We start from the raw sequence: 16,981 nt of genomic DNA on the forward strand, positions 1-16,981 counted from the left end.
GGTGGCAAAGCATGCAACAGGCTGTCCACATTCACAGAGACTTTTTTACTTTTTGCAACATCAGGAATTCATTTTTAGTTAATGTGGGAAGAAAAGCAGTTTTGTTTTTTGCAATAGTTTTTCCATTTGTCTTAATCAGTCTCCTGCATTGTTGGTCTTACATACACTGACTGATCACTTCATTAGGTATACCTGTTTAATTGGAGATTATGCATCAGAATTTCAGGAGCAGGACCACGCCTCCAAACACGCTCCTTCTGGTTGTCATCTATATAAGTTCCCCCAGTTCTGCAAGCTGTTCATTCTCGTTTACGTGCCCCACCCTCCTTCCCTCCTTGTTCTCAATTCTTTAACTTCTTCACTTCTATTTAGTACGTGGGGATCTGCCAGGCCTGGGAGCCAGTCCCCTTCGAGGCCTTCCCCAAACCGAAGCTCAATTCATGTCCAAGCTATCACCTTTACCTACTAAAACGCTGTCAAACCTAAAATGAGGACGTGGGCCCAGCTAGTGAACTGCTCTTTAATACAAAGGTCTAATCAGCCAATCACATGACAGCAACCCAGTGCATTCTGCTATGTAGACATGTTCAGTTTGCCCTGTTGAACTTTGGACCGAGTATCAGAATAGGGAGGAGGTGAATTAAAAGACTTTGAATGGGGCATGATTGTTGTTGTCAGATGGGCTGGTCTGAGTATCTCAGAAGCTACCGGGATTTTCACTGAATTTTTCTGCACAACCATCGCCAGGGTTTACAACAGTTTGAGAAAGAAAGTATCCAGTGAATGACAGTTCACAATGTTGGAAAATTCCTTGTTAATGCCAGGTCAGAGGAGAATGGCCAGAGTACTTCTAATAACTCAAATAACCACTTGTTACAACTAGAAGAAGGCAGAAGAGCATGTCTGAACACCCAACATTGCCAACCGTGCAGCAGATGGCCTACAGCAGCAAAAGACCACAGGGGTGACACCTTCTCACCTAAGAGAATGAAACTAAATTCACAAAATTGAAAAAAGAAGATTGGAAAAATGTTGCTCCATGTGACAGTGACCGTGTACCCCGCCTCTCGCCATGTGTCCCCTCCCCCGACCCTGAATTGTATAAGTGGAATGGATGGATGGAAAAATGTCACCTGGTCTGATGAGTGTCCATTTAATTTGGATGGTAGGGTCAGAATCTGGTGTAAAAAAACATGAAAGCATGGATTCATCCTGCCTTGTATCAGTGTTCAGACACTGTACCCATCTTCTGATGGCTCTTCCTAGCCGCATGTCACAAAGCTCAGATCATCTCAAACTGATATCTTGAACATGGAAGTGAGTTCACTGTGTGCAAATGGGCTCCACAATTACCAGACCTCAGTCCAATAGAGCAACTTAGGGATGTGGTGGAGCGGGATCTCTGAGGAATGTTTCCAGCAGCTGGTTGAATTTGAGGAATCATGAGGAATTAAGGCAGCTCTGAAGTTAAAGGGTATCTTGTAAAGTGGTCAGTGAGTGTATATATACTCTATAAAGACCATGTAGTTACAAAAACAGATCACCAAACAGGATAAGCAATTGTATGATTGCACCATCAGCAGATAAACTGCCTGTGCCACTTATACAGTAAAACAGCACAACACTCTGAAAAAACACTCACTGAGAAAATGTAAATTGTATTTGTATGACGCTGTCATCACACTACATGTAGTTTCTTTTTTTATATCTGTCAGTCTATATATGTTTTAAGATTTGGAGTTGACTTTATCATGATTATAGTTATAACTAGATTTCAAATCTTGGTAGATTTTTAAAAAAAAATGGCGACAAATATTAAACAGGTAGTATTTTTTCTTTTTTACTTTAATAAACACTTAAATGTAGTAAATACACATTATTTAATTTTCAACCCCAAAACATATGACAGCTTAAACCAGGACACAACAACACGTGCATGTTATTTCAAGCTCTTTCAGCATGCTACTTCATATCTCAAACACAACTCTTCATTGTTATCTTACTATAAATAGTTTTAGTGTTGAGATGTATTTAAAGCTCAAGTTTGTTTCAGTGTAACGTTGTCTTTAGTGCTAATGCTACATTGTGTTCTCCTACCATGGATCTTTTCCAGGTATACCTTCACTGGTATTTACACATTCGAGTCAGCAATAAAGATATTAGCGAGAGGTTTCTGTACAGTGCCATTCACATTTTTGAGAGATCCGTGGAACTGGCTGGACTTCACGGTGATTATGATGGCGTGAGTACAGATATCATTTCACCATTGCACACATCATCACTGTCTTCTGATTCTCTGAATCTGTGTTTGTATTCTCTTGTGAGGAACAGTTTTTATGAAAAATGTAATGAAATCATCTGATAAAAATAAAAATCCCCTCCCTCACTTAGTGAAGCAATAATCCTCTGTGGTGATTTGAAACACAACATTTGCTTTGTTACAAAAAAACAAACACTTCTGCTGGATGAAGTGGCACTGAAAGCTGTGTCCATCAGTGCTCTGCGTGCTTATATAAATATGGCCCAGTGTGATAATTCGTCCTTGAAGCTGCACATGACATGCATGTGAATGGATGTGAGCCCTTGTAGCATTGTTTTTGACAGCAAAGGGCAAAAAGGAGACTTTAAACAAAAATGTTTTGTTGTAGCCTGTACTCACTGTGCATCCTCAGCACCTCACTCCATGCAGACTAAGTTAGTGACTAGCTAGTGAACTTAGTGGAACGTAAAGCAGCTGAATATGAGCTAAAAGACGACAAAATGTCAGATTAACATTGACCAGGTGAAAAGATGTAATATAAACTTGTACCACTACATTCCAGAGAAAGATGTGATTTCCCTTCACTTGTTGCATGAATTTCCAGATATTTGACGGAATTTGTAGACCTTGGAAATGTCTCTGCCTTGAGAACCTTCCGAGTACTGCGAGCACTGAAAACCATCTCAGTTATCCCAGGTAAGAGAACAATCAGGTTTCTTTGATTCTTTTTAGTCCTCTGTAAAATGTCTAAATGTTATTGACGTTATCCCCCCACAAGGTCTGAAGACCATCGTTGGTGCCCTGATCCAGTCTGTGAAGAAGCTGGCAGACGTGATGATCTTGACCGTGTTCTGTCTCAGCGTGTTTGCCCTCATCGGCCTGCAGCTTTTTATGGGGTTACTGCGACAAAAGTGCGTCCGCAGCCTCTCGCACTGCGTCAACTCCTCGTTTAGCCCCAACACATCCTTCATCTGCAACAACAGAACCTGGAGCTCCACGGAGGACTTCCTCAGCAGTGAAGGTCAGCCAGAAACAGAAAAGCCTGCTATTGATCATCAGATGTACAGTGCTCTTAACACTGTACTATTTAATACTTTACATATTACAACTTTTTGTATGTTTAACTGGCTCTTCCCTTTTCCTCAGATAATTTTTACAAAGTTGAAGGAGCAAAGGATGCCTTAATATGTGGATATGGAAGTGATGCAGGGTGAGTAAACATTCGCTTTTGTTACTGCTTCTTAATCTGTTCATCTGTTTGGCTCTTACGTAATATCATAAATATATATATATATATATATATATGTATAGTTACATGTAGCTCAAGGCTCACAAGAAAAGGAGGATTCAACAATAGATGATGTCCTGTCATTTAGGATTCACATTCTCAATCTGTGACTTAGGAGGTATAATATATAGGTAACTGATCCCATTGGAGGGAGAGGTTTCGCCTGAGAGAGGCAACACAAGACAACATGTGGCGTGGATAATCACCACGGCTCCACTGGAGCTCTTCGCAGAGAGACATGGCATTGCCAGCTGGAGAGCGGGAGGTCTTTGGACATTTCATCATCTCAAAAGCTCTGTGCTGTGATTAGGTTAACTGGAGCAGACTGGAACACTTTGGGATTGATATTTTGTTATCATATTTTTATTTCGACTGTACTGATGCTTTTAACTAGTGCTTCTGATGAACCTACTTGCTGAGCTAAAATAAGTCAAAACAATGCTAAATATAAGGTCCTGATATTTTTAGCTGTCCCTCTCTTAGATGTGAGTAAATATAGAGGTAAATGCATAGGTGATATGGGTGATGGACTTTGTTCCCAGTCAAAGGCACAGTCTGAAACCATCCAAATATTGCTACTCAGCCTACGCACTGAATAATCCTGTAAATCCAAATGCTTTTGAAACAAGCACAACAGGATGACTCTGCCCAATGCCAGGCCCAGTTCAGGGGTTATAGTGAACTAAATACCCATCTGTGTGAATCTGAAATCCTGTAGCTCCAACAAATGGCTTCCATTAGGTGCTCTTGTTAATAATACAAGATAATGGATGATAGCAAATAAAACATGGTGATGATGTTAAAGCCTCTGCAGGGAAGTTTGATGCAGATGTTTTCAATTTTTTTGCATGTTAAACAAAGGTGGTTCTATATGAAACCTTATAGGTTTATGTCATGCATTTACTTCATGTAAGGATTTTTCACTTGTTTATAAGGACCATTAGCTTGTCGTGTTTTTGGAGTAGTATGGATAAGCACCTAGAGACAGCAGGAGATGATGTAGCATATTTGCAATGTTTCTCTTTTATGGTGAAGAAATTGTTGAATATGATTCTTTAATTAAACATACCAAAAACGTTATGTTACGGTAGAAGGCACGCCAGATTCCTTTTACATCTAGAGCAATCAGAGTAATACAATGAAAGGAAAAAACTTGGCCAACCTGAACTCGATATGTCTGTTTAAACGTCACTGTCAACCTCGGATGTTGTTGTGGGTTATAGTTTCATATGTTGTATTCTTTTAAGCAGCTTTAGCCACGTGCATCTCACTGTAATAACTGAGAGTTTGTTACACGATGCAGTGGTCTTTTCCCTCATGTTATTTCCCTATTTAAATCATGTCTTGTATACTTTTCTCCCCTGACCCTATAGGTTTTAGATTGAGAGCATTCTCATTTCCAACATACCAACGATTTGTCACGGCCCGAGGTGTCTAATAGTATTGCGAAAGGTACCCCTCCGCCTCCTTATGAGACGCTCGGGATTCTCAATTGAATCCAACAGAATGCTGCTCGCGGCGGTAACACACGTTTCGAGCAGGGGCTCCAGCGGTCCATTCCAGCCTTAACCCGAACCCGAACCCTATCAGATAGTGTGTTCCAAAGTGATTAATGATCAGAAAGTAAAACACATTTACATGCATATACTGTATTCATTCCAAACGGCTCTCTTGCCCCGAATGCATAACATACAGACGGGATGAGAACGTGTTGTTTAGATTATAGCCAAGTTTTAGTTACTTTGATTCTAAAATAAAAAAATGATTTGTCCACAGTTGATCTAAATGGCCTTTTGTGACCCTCAGCTAGTCACATACTCGAAGCAAACTTCTGATTAGTCACTGGTGGTCACGTCACTTCTACAGCATAGTACTGTTGGATTATGTAAGCTCAGTGATTGTCTCCTGCCAAAAAGTAGCTTTAGAGTCATAGCTGTTTTTGACATTTGCATGGACAGAAGTTTTTTTCCTCAAAGAACCAGAAATTTTGTTACAATGGCTGTTATCATTTGTTTGTTGATACCAGTTCAAATTGTTCAAACACTGTCATTAAGAATGAAGTAAATCAACTTTTTATTCTTGAAAAAAGGGTGCACCAAAAATAGCTCCTCTTGCTTCAAAACTAACCCTTTGCACAGTGTTTGTTACAGCTAACCAGGCTAGTGAACTAAAAAACAGAAAATATATATTTTAATAAAACCAGGAATATTTACAGTTAGAATGTTTGAGGAGTTTGAAGTTTTCTATAAATGATCAGCTAATGTTTGAATACAGACCTTTTGTTTTGCTAATCTTTAGCCAACATTAATAACTAGCATTTTAGCATATATTTAATTCATGCAGACATTTTGTTAGAATAATCAAGAAGCCAAGACAAAAACTACCAGTATGAATAAGCTAACACTATCTGACTGCCACAACTCCAATTTTTATATATAATTCAAAGAACAATAAAAAAGATATTTATTTATATTTTATTTACAACTTATAATCCTTCCCTTTCCCAGTTATAGTCGTTATGGGTGTAGTCACATATTTTTAGTGGCAACAGAATCCAGCCACCCTTTAGTTTTTAATCCCTCTTGGTAACCTCTCCTCCAAAAGCACAGGACCTTAATCTCCCAAGAAGTACCGTCTGATTCAGTAATTTGTGTTGAAGTCAGAGCAAAAAGATTTGGAGGGAGAAATGATGTCACTAAACTCACATAAATAGTGGGTCAGTAAGATCAGGCGAGTACCGATATGACCTACCCAGCTGTCCCACGTACAAGTCACTACATGTGAACTTTCTTTTGTTGCCCGCTTTTTGTGTTTCTGCCATTTGTGGAGCTCGAACAGAGCACTGCAATCAATACAGCAGAGTTTGAACCTTTTTAGTGTTTTTAATGGCGTCTTTTTCCCTTTTATTTTAACTTTGCTACATCATCATCAAGAAAATGCATTTTGTTGCACTTACTGCATTTTTAAAAAACTTTCTCTCCAGCTAAACTGCAGTTAAAGCAAGAGTGGCGCAGAGTCGTGACTTGCTTGACAGGTTAAAGATACCATAAGGTAGCTTACGGTTTTACTGGCAGATAACTGAGATGGCCTCTTAACTTGTGCAACATTTTTAGATGGAAGTTTCTGAGGCTGGCTGTGGAGGAGAGCAAGATATTAAGCAGGTCAGGATGGAGGACGTAAAACATAGAGGATGCTTAATCTTTTGAGTGTATTCCAACAAGTAATCCCTGAGTAGATTTCCAAATTAAAGCTTTGGATACGTTATGATGACACACACACACACACACAGTCACACACATGCGCACTGGCCCCCATCACGCCTACTGTAGAGTCGAGGCAAGTGCTTATCCCCTTACATCTTAAAACCACTATGCATTAAGGATTATGACTGATTGTATTGAAAGTTTCAACTTTTGCCCTGAGCTGGAGCTATGCAGGCAGGAAACTCACCACCTTAGCCCCACCCAGGAAAAAAAACTGTTGCTATTGACAGATGTTCCTCTGTTATACAAACAGCAGGAAATTGATGTTGTCCTTGCAAATATAATATTTAAAAAAAACATTGTAAACATGTAGCAAAGGGCTTTAATGGAGTTCTGGCACACCCGACCCTGTGTTAGCTGTGCTCCAATGATTGCGCAAGATCAATTATTATTCATATTATTCCTTTCTTTTACACATGCTGTCGCTTTTTAGATTTTTGACTGCATCCTATAATTCCAGTAAGCAACAGGTTAATAAGGTCATAAGGCCTTTTCAACTGGAGGAACTGCAGATTGCATCACTCTGCAATGGCTTCATTTTCAGCTCCCTAGGTTTCCTCTTTGGATTAACTTAAAAAATCAGTCAGTGTTGTCCTTTTTAGCTCTTGTCCCAACTTCCTCAAGAGGCTTTACCTTTTCTTAGGCTGCCATTGTTGCCATGGGTTAGTTCTTAATGACGTGTGGTTAAAAGAGTGAAATGGGGGTACTGCTTTACCTCATTGGTTAAGCAGCTGACCATATGCCCCAAGGCTAAATTCAGCTGCCCGGGTTCAACTCTGACTCAAGGTGCTTTTACCTTTGTCTTCCCCACCTCTCTCATTCCCTGCCTTTCTATCTAATCAAGGCAAAAGCTCCCAAACAATAAAGTAAAAAATAAAAGTGAATTTTTGCTCAGTGTACTGTGGTAGAACATTCATATAAAAATAACTTCCTAGAGCCTGAGAACAGATATATATAGTAATAGTAGTAATAGCAAGTGGTAAAAATGCATGAAAAAAAATAAAACTTGCAGAATACTTAGATGTGAAGCACAGCTGAGTTATATCTGTGTGTATCAGCAGCCCTCCATTGGGAGCAGTAACTTTGTCTCCGGGGCAGTTGCTATAGAGACTAATGGGACATGAACTCTGCAGGCACCTTGTTCACAATTACAAAACTACAAAAGGAGTCTTGCATTTTTGTAGCTGTTTAATGGACAACAGTGGATTAACAAGCATATCATTGAGTGCAGTTTATTCATTTATGTCCATTATATAGAGGCACCTAGCACCAGTGCTAGGTGCCTCTATATAATGGAGGCACCTAGTCTGAGCACCTATAGAAAGTTGCTCAGACTTGATTGCAGAATGACATGATGAAAACATGGAATAGTGATGATTACAGGAAATATTGTTAGCTAAACTTAGTGATATGACACCTTTCATGTATTTTCATTTTTTTATTTTTCAGACTAGTCATTTCATGTGTAAAGTATATAAAATGTTCCAAAGTCAAGTTATAAGTACCGTGCTGAAAATGATCTCATACGTAAGAATTTATCACCAGCACACCAGGGCCGCTTTATCTGGACGTCAATCATCAGTAACCTATACTCTCAGATCTGCCCTCGTCACATCACCAGCTAGGCGCTCGAAGTCGCTCAGTGTCATTGAGTTTGTTTGGTCATTCATCGGACATTGCCGTATATCACTTCCTGTCAGGAAGCAGCTTTAGTTGAGAGGAACTCAGCAGTATACTTGGCATGTTTGCTTGAAGACGCATTAAGTATAGTGTATAGTGTATAGGAAGCTCCACATAGTGCACATAGGAAGTGATTTGCAGTTGTGACCAGAGACAATAGAAAATCAATGGCATATGGCATCTTCAAGCAAACACAAGGTGGAAATTTCCGGGATAAACTTTACAGTTGGGAGTACACTCAGAGTCATGTAGAAATCACAGTCTCCATTATCACGTGCTCTGAAAGCCTCTTTAAGCTGACAAACTTGACAAAGGCTAAAACTAAAGACAGTTTGTTATTTTTTATAGGCATAATACTGTTTTCAGTTATTGTGCATTTTTTTTAAAATAAAGTTTTCCTTTTGACAAAAGTGAAGAAGAGGGATCGAATTTTTAAATCACAACATTTGTTTAGATTCCGAGCTGATTAAATCGTCCTTTTTTACAACAGAAAGATTTTTGCTAATTTTGCTCAACGATGAGAAATATGAAATGAACTAAACGTGCATTGATTAACAGAGGTGAACAGATTGGTGTGAGTGATGTAGCAGAGGGCCAGCCTGACAGGAAGATGTCGCTGGCCTCACACAGCATCCTCTGTCCTCGCTGCTGGATATTAGTGAGCATTCCTGCTTAGCCGGCGTGTTGGTGAGATCCACAGCTGTTCTCACAGCAGCGCTCTTCCGCCCAGCTGTTTGCCTGCCATTATGAAATTATTCCACACTGAGATTGACATGGCAGTCCAGCTTGTTCTCAGCTGCTGGACTTAAATATTTGCTGTAATGCCACTATGTTGACAATGAAGATCAGAGACGCTGGAATCGAGCTGATTTTTTTTTTTTCCTGCTGCAATTTGATATCCATCTGGCTAATCCCTTTTTGCTCCAGTGCATTTTAGTGCTCCTGTCTGAAACATGTTTCAAGTGCCCTCTTCACTGAAATAACGGTGATGATAGTACGTACCTACTGACTCATCTCCCAGTTTTCTCTGTGGAGTCAAAGGCCGCAGAGCCACATGTATAATGTTTTTAACTCTGGGAAAGCAGCACGCGCACCGGCACGGCTATATCTGTCCGCAGCTGCTTTTGATTTCATGTGTTCGGCCTTTGTTTATCAGTCCTGGCCTCTAATTGTTTATCTTCTACCTCTCAATTATTTGTACATTACAGGAAGTGTCCAGAAGGATTTGACTGCCTAAAAGTAGGGAGGAATCCAAACTACGGCTACACCAGCTTTGACACTTTCGGCTGGGCTTTTCTGGCACTTTTCCGTCTCATGACACAGGACTACTGGGAAAAACTGTTTCACCAGGTGCAATTTTCTAATTTTGGTTTTTCATCTTTCAGCATCCTGTAGTGACAACCTTCAACTTAAAAGTTCAATTTTCCTCTTATAGGTTCAGTGTTTTCAGCAGTGGCTCTAAGAGGTCAAACGCATTGCAACTTAAGGAAACACCAACAAATAGAAAAACGTCACCAAAGCTCACAAAAAACAATAGAAGTTGAATTAAACACAATAGAAACAGAAAAACAACTCAAACGCTCACAAAGAAAAGACCCTTAGAAAACACAACAGAAGCATTTTTGGGGACAGAACAGCTGTGGAAGTGACGAGCTAACACTGAACGGCTACGAGCAAACATGTATTTACAGTGTTTTGCTATTAAAACACAGATTACCTGCATCTTCTGCCTCACTTCAGTCTTTCACATGTTCTGGTTTCTGTCACTTCAGCAGATTTTCTGTCACTTTGTCTCCCCAGATTTGTTCTTTTCTACTTCCTTTTGTTTCCCTTCTGTTTAGTTTTTTTCGCATGTCCTTTGTTCTTTATTCGACTTCTGTTGTCTTTTTGTGAGCTTTCGGAGCGTTTTTCTATTTGCTGGTCTTCTCTTGGGGCCAAAGTAGTTTTCACTTTCACAAAGAATCAGTAAGTGGGTGACATAGTGGAGAAACACAACTAACATACTTCACAAAGTGGCCAGAAACCTAAAAACAAATGAAGGCAAGGTGTCTTGAAAGACCAGCTGACTTCACAGCTAATAAATATGTGCTGAACTGCTAAAACCGTGGCTGTGATGTAGGTTTTTCCATTCATTTTAGTCACTTAATGCAATCCAATGCATTATTATTATTATTATTAATATGAAGGATATGGTGCGATGCCAAAATGCGCTGACATGCACTCGCATTGCTGACATATAGCAAAGATGTTCGCTAGTAGTTTATACTGTAATATACAAAATAAGATATTTGGATCAGCAGGGAGAAACTGTGAAGTGTTCCCCTTTAATAAATTAACTGTGTGTTGCTTTCTGTACTGAACTGTGTTGTTTAGCTTTAGCATATGATCTGCCTTATAACTGTACGCAGCGCTGAACCAGTGACTCTGGTGAATTTGCTTTTATTGGCTTTACTTTCTTTGACTCCCTCAGACTCTGCGCTCAGCTGGGAAGACCTACATGATCTTCTTTGTTCTAGTGATCTTCATGGGCTCTTTCTACCTGGTCAACCTTATCCTGGCTGTGGTGGCCATGGCCTACGAGGAGCAGAATCAGGCAACCATCGCTGAGGCCTGGCAGAAGGAGAGAGAGTTTCAGATGGCCATGGAACAGCTGAGAAGAGACCAAAGAGTAAGTGCAGTGTATTTTCATATTTAAATGTGCGCCTTCAGCTGAAGACAGACACAACCGTAACTCTTTCACACAATTTCATCCCATGTGAAGCTGGCAGCAAAAAGACAAACACAGGAGACAGACTCAGTGTTGTCCCCGGAGCTGTCTCCATTCTGTGTGAAGTATACAGGAAGTATACGAAGAAGCAGCAGCAGAAGAAGAAGATCTCACAGGACGCTGTCCGAAGAAACGGCAGAAGACGCTGCAGAACAGAAGATGGAGCCCCTGGAAGAAGTAATGGTACGTAACCTTAAGGAGCACGCTGTCGAGTTGTTGATGGTTGAAACCATAGAAGCTAATGCGTTCTTCCATATTTCTGTAGCCTCCCCTGTCACCCCTGCCGGCCCACCCTCTGCTGGCCACGCTATCCTCTCACCCACTCAGCACCAGACGAGGAAGCCAGAACAGCATCTTCAGCTCCTTCCGGGTTCGCAACAACTCAGAGGCTGACTTTGCGGACGACGAGTACAGCGTTCACGGAGACGTCTTCAGGAGTCGCACCAGTTCGACAGCGACGCCATGGAAGAGGAGAACGGGCAGCGTGAGAAGTCACTGCTCCCAAATCTTCACCCCCAGCCTCAATGTCAACGGTCGACTGAACATCTCCCTCGACCACAACGGAGTCACGACTATGGGTCTGCTCACCCCTACGTCCATGCCAGCTCGCAGCATGGAGCGAGTCAGGGAAGACACAGTGAGTGACGGAGCCTTTGTTATGAGACTGTTCTGAAAAGGTCAAATATGAGTTTTTAAGAACAGCCCGCCAAATGAAAATGACAATACAGCCTTGTTTGTTTATTTTTTAGGTATTTTCTGTTTGCCAGAAGCCCTCCATCACAGAGGAGACAGTTCCAAGGCCTCTCCTGCAGCCTTCCCCCACGGTGACAGAGCCATCCCCAGTGCGCAGGAAAAGGGGCCTGAGCTCTGTCAGCTTTTATAGTGATGCCATGGATGGTGCGTCCATTTCACTGTTTAAGGAAGTGTTCAGAAATTACATCACTTTTTGGGGACTTATAGATTTTTTTACCAAGAGTTTTATGTGGGGAAAATATGCCCGTCTCATGTTTGTTTATGATATATAAAGTTAGCTTAGCAAAAGGGTTGGAAACAGCTAGCATGGTCTTATCTGAAGGTTACCAGATCCTCTGCAGTTCGCTAAATAATACATCCAGAAGAAATAGTGTAAAAATGCATATATCTCCCATTATTTCTTTAGTACTGTGTCATTAAGCAGAAAATAACTAACATATTATTGGAGAATATTTAAGGTCCCAGTTGGTGGATTTTGCTACTTCCCAAACAAAGCCAACCCAGCTTTCCCCCTGATTTTTGTATTTATGCTCAGCTGTTATAATGGAGGCAGCTCAACCAACCCTCCAGCTGCCCAAATGACATTTAACTCTAGTTAACTTTGCTAGCAGAGCAGCCTAATTTATATAACATTAATATTGCTGGAGTGATGTTTGCCTAGAGCACCAACAGACCCTAGACCCTTTGAACAGCTAGGTTTCAGCTGTTCAAACATGATCAAAAATCAAAGTTACGATCTGCAGATATAAAATATTTCGGTGTGGTGTCTCTGCAGAGCTGGAGGAGTCGAGGCAAAAGTGCCATCCCTGCTGGTACACGTATGCCAAGAAGTATCTGATATGGGACTGCTGCCCCTGGTGGCTGAAGCTGAAGGAGTATGTGAAGCTAATGGTGATGGATCCTTTCCTGGATCTCGGTATCACCATATGCATTGTGCTGAACACCCTCTTCATGGCACTCGAACACTACCCCATGACTGATGAGTTCAACACCATGCTTTCAGTGGGCAATCTGGTAAGAGGGTTTTAATGATAACAGAGGGATGTTTCCAGCTTTTAACACACTTTCTATAGGTGCTGTCAGGTGCTAGATAAGGAGAGGAGAGTACAGAGAGTAGAACAGAGAGTTTACAGATAGGTTGTTCTTTAAAGCAGGTTACGCCGTGCAGGACAGGAGGTCAAATACAGTGATGCTGATCCGCTGTCAAAGATTCTGTTTTAGACTATTTGTGATTATCTTTAATAACATTGAGTATTTTTAGCAAGAGGTGGAATTGAGTTCCTGTAATTCTCTTTTGAAATCTCCTCCTACCGGTGAATTTTAGACTCTGACAGAGATTTGGTAAAAGGTAAAAGGACTTTTTGTTCCAGATACACCAATTATCTAAATGTGTGTGTCTGTGGGTGTGTTTTAACTTGGTAAAATTTGTATATATTTTTTTAAATAAATAAATACATGAATACATTAAGTAATTTTAAAATGATATAACTTTATATGTACCAAATTAAAAACAAAAATGTAATAACATATTGAAATAAATTGTTATATTTTCTGTTGAACTGAGATTTGTGTGCAGAAGCCTTCGCTGAAATGTTTTCAGTTCTTTCATTCCTAAAATTCAAATTGCACGTCTTTTGAAGCCGGTTGTGTAAAATTGTTTATTTGTGGTCAACAAAAGAGAAACAGCTCATCTAAAAGACAATGAATGCTCTACTAATTAATCTGTAGCTTTATAATATTCCTATTGATTTGCTGGATTTTTCACCTCTAACCGTCTTTTTGTCACTCTGTGTTTTTTTCTAGGTGTTCACTGGTATATTTACAGCTGAGATGGTACTAAAGCTGATTGCCATGGACCCCTATTACTACTTCCAACAGGGCTGGAACATCTTTGACGGCGTCATTGTTTGCCTCAGTTTAATGGAGCTGGGCCTCTCCAATGTAGAGGGACTGTCCGTCCTGCGATCTTTCAGATTGGTGAGGGAAATCTTGTTAATTCTCTGCGTTACTTTGAAGAAAATTTAGTAATTGTTTCACAATGATCAGCTCCCGATGAACAGAAGACAAAACCTAGACACAGGAGCAGATTCAACTATTTCCAATGGGAAACAGACAGCTGATAAACTAAGAGTCCTCAAATGGGTGAAGTCTAAGATAAAAGTATGGACAAAGCATAATATGTCCATTTATAAAAATGATGATACCTAGGAACAGAGTTATCAGAGTTGCACATTAGTTCTAATAATCAGACTACATCTAAAAACATAAAAGTCTCTTAAGGATTTAACTCTGAAGTCTAGTTAACTTGTACAACTTGTATAGTATAATAGTCAGTCTATTCTGAAGATGCAGCATCATTTGTCTTCACATTTCTCTTGTCATAAGTTGCGAGTCTTCAAGCTGGCAAAATCCTGGCCCACTCTCAACACTCTCATCAAGATCATCGGCAACTCGGTGGGTGCCCTGGGAAACCTGACGCTGGTGCTGGCCATCATTGTTTTCATCTTCGCTGTGGTGGGAATGCAGCTATTCGGCAAGAACTATCAGGACTGCGTCTGTAAGATCTCCTTTGACTGTCAGATGCCTCGCTGGCACATGAAGGACTTCTTCCACTCCTTCCTGATTGTGTTCAGGGTCTTGTGCGGCGAGTGGATCGAGACCATGTGGGACTGTATGGAAGTGGCTGGCCAGCCCCTCTGCATCCTGGTCTTCATGTTGGTCATGGTCATAGGGAACTTGGTGGTAAGTTATTATGACTTGGCATTGAAACTATAACCTGTTTAAGGTTATGTTGAGTGATAGTCTATATTTTTTGTACCGGCAATGCTCACAAAAAGATTAAACTCAACAAGAGTTTCTTTTGAAAAGTATCTGTGTGGCCTTTCCCGTGTTCCTCTGTGCTGCGAAGTTCAGAAAGTAGAAATGAGTCAGCCACAGTGTTGCACTGAGTGACATTTAGCTCAGTCCTACATGCACCGCATTGCTTCTGCAAATGTCAACTACAGGATCAGGCACGAGGTGCAGTCAAAAAGCTGAAAACTGAATCCAGTCAGTCTTAAACTGTCTGATCCCCCCTTCAAGTTCGTTCATTGGAAAGCTTTCACTGGAAGTCCTATTCTGATCAGCTGCACTTGCATAGAGAGCAAACATGAACTTCTGTTACAAACTGACCAACTTTCATGCCGCGATCATCACATTGCTCATAGCAGTGATCTCAAACTCATAGTCACCCAACTCAGAGAGCATCCTCAATGTCAGGAGCACAGTCAACATGGTTGTTCACCATAAATTACCCCAGAGTCAAACTTTCAGTGTGGAAATTACTGTCACATCACCATGTGGTAGCAACCCACACCCATGCAGTCATCCCCCACCACCCTGAGATTTTCAATTCAATTCAATTCAATTTTATTTATATAGCGCCAAATCACAACAAAAGTCGCCTCAAGGCGCTTTATATTGTACAGTAGATAGCACAATATGCATTTAACTGCACAACTGTGCAGTTAAATTACCAACTGTGCAGGAACTGGGGCAGCACTTCCCTGGGAAATTACCTGGAAGGGGAGACTGAGAAAATTAAAGTTTGTTATTTTTGAACATACCTTAAATGTTAAGTTCAGTGGTTGAACTACTCTGAAAACAGACTTGTTAAAAAAAAAGGTGTCCAGGCAGTACGTGGAATTACTCAGCCTACTTAAAAGTAGTGAAATCCTATAAATCAAGTATGCATTTTTGTAAGCATTACAAAATGAATGAATCCATTGCTCCTTAATAAAGATTTTAAAAAATGGAGGATATGTGGAGGGTATGAGTGCATCATTTGTCTTTAACAGAAGAACTGCTTTTGATGTTCTATAATACAGGCAAAGTTATCCTTTAAACAGTATATGATGACTAAGAGCGATGCAGTAACGTTTCAGTGCTACCAAATCCACTTGGTGATGTCACAAGTAATCTGGGATTACGTGGCACAAGAGAGGACTGCTGATTGTGTATTATGTGAATGGACCATCCTTCAAGTTAATTATGCTAAAATTTGCAAGCTGTGTTAGTTTGTATATCTGTAAATGAGCAACACTTCAGCATGCTCTATTAAATGAAAGTGTCATGGTCGTGCTTCAGATTAGATTTAGCAGAGTTTCTACAAAATTTAATAGATTATGGATTTATGAGATGTGCAGATCATTTCATTCTATTTTCATTTGCATTTTACACACCACCTCAACTTAAAAACCATCTGTTATTTGTGCTGCATCATATATGTATTATCTACACATGTTGCCGTGCAAACTGAAGCAACAAGAGACAAACTCAGTGCTGCAGCAGCTTTAGTGCCCTTTTATCCACCACTAATGAGCTAAGCCTTACGGGTGAAATTGGGACCCAAGTGTTGCACAAACACCACAGAGCGTTCACCTCGTTTAACACCAGGTTTTGATTTTTACTCATTTTTCAAGCCAACACATGCAGCTGTTAAACAAAAACAGCAGTTAATTCAGTTTTAATTGTATACGCCTACTCCCACATTCACTGCTCCTCCCATATGGCCAGCCGTTTCCTGTGAGCTGATATTAAAGAATACAAAAGCGTGCTGAATTTGCAGGATTTGTTTATAGTCAACATCGTTTTGCTTTGAATGTGGTGTCGTTCCAGTGGTGATCCTGGTAATAGAAATACATGCAGAAATACTTGTATTTAGTATAGCACTATTTTAACCTAGTAAAAATCTAGTTTTATTTACTTGTTCACTTGCTCCCCTCGACTTTTGTAGTTAGGATAAGTTTAAATTCTTTTGACAAAAAATTAGCAAGTGATTTGCATAATTCAAACCCAGTCAAAAGAAAGTTACTAGATACTTCTAGGTGTACATAGCAGTTTCTCTAGTATCACATAAATGCTATTAGTGGATAGAGACACTTTCATTGACTGTATTGCCTTGTTAGCCTAAAGATCAGATCACAACAGTG

General features: G+C 40.2%; 1 protein-coding gene across 1 annotated transcript in view; it reads left to right on the forward strand.

The window, feature by feature from the left end:
• Positions 1-16,981, forward strand: part of LOC100699433 (sodium channel protein type 4 subunit alpha B) — a 42,496-nt gene that overhangs the window by 11,635 nt on the left and 13,880 nt on the right. The window contains exons 5-16 of the mRNA XM_025900608.1: positions 2,114-2,242; positions 2,865-2,956; positions 3,039-3,281; positions 3,407-3,470; positions 9,700-9,841; positions 10,962-11,159; positions 11,253-11,441; positions 11,524-11,895; positions 12,008-12,155; positions 12,787-13,025; positions 13,815-13,988; positions 14,397-14,753. Of these exons, the coding sequence (XP_025756393.1) occupies positions 2,114-2,242; positions 2,865-2,956; positions 3,039-3,281; positions 3,407-3,470; positions 9,700-9,841; positions 10,962-11,159; positions 11,253-11,441; positions 11,524-11,895; positions 12,008-12,155; positions 12,787-13,025; positions 13,815-13,988; positions 14,397-14,753 (2,347 nt within the window). The remainder of the gene's footprint in view (positions 1-2,113; positions 2,243-2,864; positions 2,957-3,038; positions 3,282-3,406; positions 3,471-9,699; positions 9,842-10,961; positions 11,160-11,252; positions 11,442-11,523; positions 11,896-12,007; positions 12,156-12,786; positions 13,026-13,814; positions 13,989-14,396; positions 14,754-16,981) is intronic.

Source organism: Oreochromis niloticus, linkage group LG18 (assembly GCF_001858045.2).
Source record: "Oreochromis niloticus isolate F11D_XX linkage group LG18, O_niloticus_UMD_NMBU, whole genome shotgun sequence".
NCBI lineage: Eukaryota > Metazoa > Chordata > Actinopteri > Cichliformes > Cichlidae > Oreochromis > Oreochromis niloticus.